Raw genomic sequence first — 7870 nt, forward strand, 5'->3', positions numbered from 1 at the left:
AAATGAAAGTAAAAAAATAAATAAATAAAAAAGCAGGGGCTGGAATTCCTGGTTAACAGAGTCCTAACTCCTCTGCTAACTAATTCCCTATATGACCAAGGGGAGCTGAACTTGCATTCATATTTCTGTGCTTCTGTCTCTGTCTCCCCCTCCCAGGAGAAGAAAATACTTACCCCTGCCTCCCAGTGGGTGGTAAGGATTCATTACCTGATATCTGTACAGCCCTCTGAAATCCACTGATCAATGATGGCATAGACATGCATGTTGCTAGCCCTACTCCAGTCTCAGATGTATTTGCCAATCACCAGCAGACACAGAGGCCAACAAGGCTGTTAGCCAAATAGAGGTCTTCTGACAGTCTACCCTTTTACAAAGCTATCACCATGTCAGAGGTGACCCAAAAGCCTGGTCCCTAACACCAGCAGAGTTTCACTTGTACATGACTCAAAGCTTTGCACTGCTTTTTTTCAGCATTTTCAGGTCCTGAGATAAAACACAGCAGTAAGGCAAATACTGCAAAGTGCATCATGGGCTTCCCCTTGCAATCTTCTCTTTTAGACTTCACAAGATGATGTACAAAGAGCTGTTAGTTTAAACAGCTCTAATGAAAACACTATCTGATCTCTTGGGCACACAGGGGATTATGTTCTTAGTTCAATAAGACTTGCTGTGGAATGCTCGTCTCTCCAAAGCAGCTCAAATCAAAAGGGCAAAGCAAGGTATTATATGCGGCAGTTTCAATCTAGAGGCTGGAGGGGTGTCTGGCATGGTGTGTCACATGGGGATGTGGCAGGTGCATTTCTGTCACAGCTCAGGGACTTCAAGGACTGATCCTGTCTCTACTGGGGAAAGATCCCACTATCCCTCTTCCTTAAGGCCCTCCCAGCTGGCCGATGACTTTTTATCATCTAAGACATGAATGAACGTCCCTCATGCACACCACCGAGGCTCAGACCTTTCCTCTCCCACCCTTATCTCCAGTGTTCACCTGACACTTGGTAGTCTCTCTGGAGAGTGGCAAGGAGACAAAAGAAGCCTAAAATCTGCCTCTCCCCTCTTCTAATGGCTACAGTGGCACAATCATCAACAAAGCCCTTATATACAAGACTTGGGAAAAGTCTCTTTTCATCTCCTTTAAAATTTCTAAGCAGCTTTTTCTTTTCCTGCAAGCAACTATATTCTTTTGTAATTTCACACACTCATGCAGAGTACAGACTCCAGCTTCTTTTCTTCTTTGGAAATGTATCTCTGAACACAAATGAACTTCAGGGCAGCCTTTTGCAGTACGTTACACTCTGAAAAGGGACCAGCAGTGACCAGGCAGGAACTGCAAGACTTATTCCCACAGACGTGCTCAAAATTGGAAAAAGGAAAAGGTCCCTTAACTGCTGGCACCAGAAATGAAGCTTGTTTTTAACTTCTCCCTCTCTCTTAGAGCATGACCTATATTAAAGAATCTTTGCTGGGGACAACGTATAAAGCCAGCTCTGTCTCCTGTAGCTGAAATGACTCAGCAGTGTGTGTGAGCCTCAGTATATAAAGCAGAGAGGACTCGAGACCCCATGCCCCACCCAGTACTTCCTGCAGGGAGGCCATCACTTTGCTTTAAGCAACAGAGTATCTGCACGAACAACTATGATTAACAGATTTACTGGCAAATAACATAACCTAAATAGTTCACAGAAGGGCCCCTTTTTTGGCTAGATTTCAATGATACAGGTACACTCTCTGGGGCCAACTCCACTGGCAACCTCACCCATTCACTCTGCAGTATCCTTGCCCAGTTGTGCCTTCCTCATTCTTCTGGATCAAAGTAACCGGTCTGTGGGGGAAGGCCCTTCTCCCATCCCCCATGCTTCCCCCTACCCAGTAAGGCTCACCTGATGAGATCTGCTTATCTTGGCTCAAGGAATGGTCATCCATCATACTGAAATCTTGACGTGGCTCAGCCATCTTGTTGCCAAAGTTCTCTAAGGGGGAAAAAAGTTTAACACCATTAGACAAAACCTAATGCAATGCAACTTCGCCTGCACTCCAGTGGGTACCCTTCTGGCTATTACTGCTCTCTGGTACATTTTTGGTTTATCATTCTTAATCCCAAGAAAACAATTTTGAGGGGGGGATAAAAGTATCCCCTACCAAGCAATCATCTGGCCAACAATAAGCAGCTGCCTTTCGGGCTACTACAAGATGAATTCATTTATTCTCTTTTTCCAATGAGACTTGAAAGCATGCCATTGTGACTAGAGACAGGTGACAGCTCAAGATATGTACTGAAGAAGGTGGTCCTGAAAACTGATGGATATACAGTACTACTTATTAAGGCCTACATGGTTTCATTAAACACTCTTGTCAGAATATTGTAAAGTCAGTAGCTCTAAGCCCCTATTAGGAGCAAGTTTTGTCCACAGCCTTTCCATTTACCAGGATAGCAGCCAAAAAAAGACACATTTCAAGATTTCAGAAGAGAATCTGGATGCCACTCTTAGAGAAACCCAAATGTATTAAGCTGTAGGCTAGAAGACAAAGCAGTTGCCAGTTACAAAGCAACAGAAATTAAAAAAACAATAACTTCACTTGCAGAAATAAGCCAAGAAGGAAAATGATTTTATGGAAGCAGAAGATAAGTAAATGATTTAGGTGACCCAAGTGAAGAATTGACCAGTTTCAGACCACAAAAAAAAGCCAAAATGCTAAACCTCGGTCATCCATTTTGTACAACAGACTAAGGACAAAAAGCGAAGGTCTTACCCACTGCAACACTGAAGTTACATTAACAATTTAATAACCTCCAAGTAAAAGGGTGTCCTCCATGGATCATATTATTGGCCTATTAGCTTTCACAAGTCTTTGTTTAACAAACTGAAATTCTGTGGGACACTGATTTTTTGTATGTAAATTCTTTAAAATAAAAAACAAAACAGACCTACAGAAAAGGCAAAATAATTATGTGTGGGGAGTACTTTTCTTGCAGCCTGCTAAAGAATGAGTTTATTAATGCCTGAAAAGCACACTGAGATCCTTAGATATTGAATAGTTAGTATACAGTATTTTTATTTCATTGTTTTTAAGGATACGAAAAACATTAAAATCACTTGTTTTGGGGTGTAATTCTCTCCTGTGGCTGAAATCCACATCCCAAATGCCAGAGCTCTTGAACCCTTCTCAGAATTGGATGACCTGAGTCAGCACAGAAGTGTTTGGCAACAAAAATGGCATTAAGGAAGGGACAGGGTGCTCAGCCTTGCTTAGTATGGGGGTTTTTCTGCCACAACCTAAATCATACATTTGCCAATTAAAATAAGAAGCCTTAAATAACCCAGGCACCTTAAAGACTCAACAGAACAAATCCAGGGAAGAAAGAATTATGGGACTAACATGCAAAAGAGAGAGCAAAGAAGTGTTTGCTGCCAAGATACAATATTGTTGCAAGGACCAGAGTCCTCTGTTCCCATCTGACACAGGCTACCCTAAATAAAAGCCATGCTGTTCTACACAAAAAAAGGTCAGCTGGCACAAGGTAAAAGTGTTTAAAAAAAACATAGTTCAGAAAGGAGTGATTTAAGATGGCAACAGAGGACTCACGTGTATTTGGAAAAGAAATGTAATTAGAATGGATGCTCTTCAGGGCAGGGATATATTTCTAAGCTGTTCAGAACCTAGCACGCAGGGCCCTAGCCTACGGCTTGGGCTCCTTGACATGAAAGCAATAGTAATAATGAACACTCCCAGGTTTTGTGTAGTGCTGTCTGTGTAGGCCTGGGAAGAAGGACCTCCCAAGCATTTGTGGAACTTTCTGTAAGAAAAGAAACTTTCAGATAAGTCAATATAAAAATCTTCCCTTTCTTCTCAGGAAAGGTCCACAGATCTGCACAAACCCAGTGGCTTCCCCCTCCAAAATATTTAAGGATAGGGTGGGGAGGGAGAGGATAGAGTAAAGAGGGAGAAGGGAAACTGTGTGCATCTCTGAGAAGCAGAGACTCCACAGTCAAAAGTTACTGCAAAAGGAAAACAAGTTTTACAACAGATCCATTGTACCCAGGTGCTGACATTATCCAGTTCTGCAGAGCAGAGACCATGTTTCTGCTAATAATTTTGTAGTGACAGCAAAAGGGACAACATTGTCAGTCAACTTCATAATAGCTAACATAATTAAATCACTGACACTGCTGTTAATAACCAGCTAATGCTGTAATCACATGCTTACCACAACCGCAGGGAAGTGAGCTGAAACCAGCAGTAAGGAAATTAGATCACATTGTGTTATGTGCTGGTAGTAAGATTTATAATACTGAGGGAGGGTATATCAAATGTCACTTGTTAAGATCTTTTTACCCAACATTTATTTTCCATTTGGAAGATGACTATCCAGTTCACAATTTCTGCTACCAACCGCTGCAACAATCATCTGACTGAACTATACAGAAAAGCTTCAAGAACTTGCCATGCAACTTGCAAAGTGATAATCTACAAAAATTGGTATCTGTAGTGGGAAGGACTGGAGTGACCACTTCCTGCATTCAATTTAAAGAGTTTTAGTAGCATTTAGCCCATTTAAAATAACAGCTCATTATCTGACCACATGACTGCCCTCTTTCTGGAGCTCAGAGGATCACATTGATTATATCCTGCCCACAGCTGGCTCCAGTGTGACAATATTTATGTGACTGGTAGGCACTTGAGCACTAAAACATAGCATTAATCTGCAGTGTAGCTCACAAAATCAAAATCTGTTGTTTTGAAGGTGAGACTTTGAAATCCAATTCATGAATACTTTTTTTTCCCAATTGTTCTCAATCCCAAACAAACACAAAGAAGACATGGGGGGGTGCATTTGCCCCCCACAGCCCTGCCAACATGCCCTCCTTAGAGGAGCTCCTATTTCTAGGACTCTGTCTCTGCCACCAGAAAGATCAATCTATAGTCACTACAGTAGATATCTCTGGCAGGGAGAAATGTCTACTAGAAACTGATTTAAGACCCACTAACTCAAGGGTGCTGGACCCTTAAGCTTGCAGGCCAGATCCAGACCCCAGCACCATGCCATCTGGCCCCTAATAGATTCGTGCAGGCTGTGGTCCTGCATGCTAGATCAGGCAAACAGAGTGGCACAGAGCCTGTTCTCAGTGTGTGGGGGCAGCATGGGGTCCTGGAGCCTGATTTTGGCCAGGTGGGGGATACACAGGACCCAAGGGCCCAATCCCAGTGCACGGGGCCCAATCCAGCCTGCAGACTGGCCCCACATCATTCATCTGGCCCACAGGGCCAGAACTGTGAGCACCACTACGCTAACTCATTTCACTTAGTAACCACAGATGTTAGGAGTTTCCCACTATACCCAAATTATTGAGTTGGAGATGAAAAGGCTGGCATATAACTGCACCAGTTCTCAAATCGTTCTACATGGACATTCAGCAGCTCCACCTCCATTATAGCAGCCCCATGCTGCTGAGGAGGATGAGAGCCTTGGAGATGGAAGGCATCAAGCTGGGAAGGAGGGAAACTATTCCTTACGTGAGACCTACCTTCCAGCTGATGTCATAGTATCCCTCTTGCACCAAAGACACTCCTCCAAGGCAGCGGACCCCCCCAGCACAGGAAGCGGCGGGTGGTGGTATTGGGCAATTTGATTATTAGGCACATACATAACTGGGTTTGTGACATCTGAAAGGACTATATGGTGACTTGCCTGCCAGGAGCAAAGGTAGTAGATCTCATGAGATATGTAGGTCAGCTGCTAGTGAATGCTGGGGAGAAATCAACCAGGCAACAATAAAAAGTATAATTGCTTTTATACTAATGCTAGAAGTCTAAGATCCAAGATGTGGGAACATAAATGCTTAACAGTAAATAATGATATTGACATAATAGCCATCTCAGAAACATGGTGGAATGAGGAAAATCAAAAGGATGCCAAAATGCCAGGATACAAATTATACAGGAATAACAGAACAAGTCATACTGGTGGGGGAGTGGCACTCTACATCAAAAACTACATTGAATCAAATAAGGTAGATTTTTCAACTGATAACACAGGTACCATAATACCTGCTCCTTGGAGCTGGTAGTGGCGTGGGGTGCTGGCAGAGGGGGGACGGAGGGGCAAGCTTCGCCCCTCCCACTGCTGCGAGGTGGCAGCAACACGGGGGCAGGGGGTTAGAGTTAGCAAGCTTTTCTCCCCCCTCCATCCCCCCCTCATTCTTGACAGGCAATTTGCTAGTCATACACTAAAAGTCAAACACCTGCTATAATGTATTTTAAGTTTATTATATAAAAATTGTCATGATTTGTGTTTGTGTACTGGTTATAGAGGCGATTTCATAACTCAAAAATAAAGTCTTACCCTTGTATATTGGGGGGGCAATTGGGTATGCTGGGGGGTGTATATGTGGAGGCATTATGGGGGCAGGGTGTGGGCATATGGCATTTGTGTGGTGTTAGGGAGAGTGGCTGGGTGCGAGGCTTGGATTGAACCTGCTTTTAGATAAAAGCACCAAAAAGCCCCACTGAAGCACCCAATCTACGCAGACGCTGAAGGACTGGGTCAAAGTAATGCACTGCTTCTTCCAGTGAAGCGCAGTTTTTTGGTTTTTTAACATCTCCAAGTAGTCTCCATGTAGTTTAGTGTAAAATGATGCCCATGGACAAAAATAACCAAAAATTATACCTACAGTATGATGGGCTCTACATTAGCTGTTACCACACAGGAAAGAGATCTTGGTGGGAGTCCTTGTAAACAGTTTGCTAAGAACAATGCTCAGCTGCCATCAAAAAGGCAAACAAAATGTTAGGCATTATTAAGAAAGGAACTGTGAACAAAATAGGAAGTGTCAATTATGTCCCTTTATAAATCCTTGGTGCATCCACACCTTGAATACTATGACCAGTTTTGGTTCTCACACCTCCAAAAGGATATAGAAGAACTAGAGAAGGTACAGAGAAGGGCAACAAGGATGATTAGTGGTATGGAGGGGCTTCCATATGAGGAGAGACTAAAGAGGGTGTTCAGTTTAAAAAAAAAAAAGAGAGATGCTTAAGGGAGGACATGATAACGGTTTGCAAAATACTAAATGGCGAAGAGAAAGTTGATGGGGATTTATTATCTCTCACAATACAAGAACTAGGGGTCATCAAATAAACCTAGTAGGTAGTAAGTTTAAAACTAGTATAAGGAAGTTCTTTTTCAAAGAGCATGTAATGAAAGTGTGGAATTCATTGCCCCAAGATGCTGTGGAAGCTGACAGTTTAGCCAAATTCAGAAAGGGATTGGACAAATTCTTGGAGGAAAGGTACGTCAGTAGCTATTGAGCATGGGAGTTAGGGGCACAGCCTCCGAATCAGAACTTCCTAGACCTTAAATGATGAACGCTGCAAATGACAGAAACAGTGGAAAAAACCCTGGCCATATACCCTGTTCACTCTCCCTTTCAGCATCCACCCTGTGCATCTGCCACTGTGTGACAGGATACTTGGCAAGATGGACCTACGGTCTGACCCAGGAAAAAGCATTTTCTTATGTTCCTCCCCGCTCTTTAGTCCGAGAGACAGTACGCGCACTTGCATTATATTTAATTTCCCCCTTTTTTGAAACAGTGACATGTCCCAGATCAGTGGAAAGAGATAAGGACGGGCTTCACTCCCTCCAACCCAGAGTTTCCCTTTGGTGTTCTATACTGGGCTGCCTAGTGAAAATTAACCTTTCAGACACCAGGGCATTTGGGAGCTTGTCTAACATCACTCCCAACTATACAGTTGGTCCAATAAAAAAACTACCAAACAAATCATGCTTCTTAAAACTTATAAGATCAGATAATAGGAGTGAGGGTTCATAGGATTTTCTTGAGGAAAGCAGTCAGATTAGTTAGGATCT

At 43.0% G+C, this 7870-nt stretch overlaps 1 protein-coding gene across 5 annotated transcripts in view; it reads right to left on the reverse strand.

The window, feature by feature from the left end:
* The window catches only part of MAPT (microtubule associated protein tau), a 119271-nt gene that overhangs the window by 50674 nt on the left and 60727 nt on the right, over nt 1-7870 (reverse strand). For 4 of the 5 annotated variants that reach the window (XM_019523622.1, XM_019523621.1, XM_019523624.1 and 1 more), the window contains exon 2: nt 1881-1970. In XM_019523622.1, coding sequence (XP_019379167.1) covers nt 1881-1953 — 73 coding nt within the window. In that variant the 5' untranslated portion in view covers nt 1954-1970. Of the gene's footprint in view, nt 1-1880; nt 1971-7870 lie in introns of those variants that run through there. The other variant, XM_019523625.1, reaches the window with a different exon arrangement.

Source organism: Gavialis gangeticus, unplaced genomic scaffold (genome assembly GCF_001723915.1).
Source record: "Gavialis gangeticus isolate Ggan-Ray unplaced genomic scaffold, GavGan_comp1, whole genome shotgun sequence".
Lineage (NCBI taxonomy): Eukaryota > Metazoa > Chordata > Crocodylia > Gavialidae > Gavialis > Gavialis gangeticus.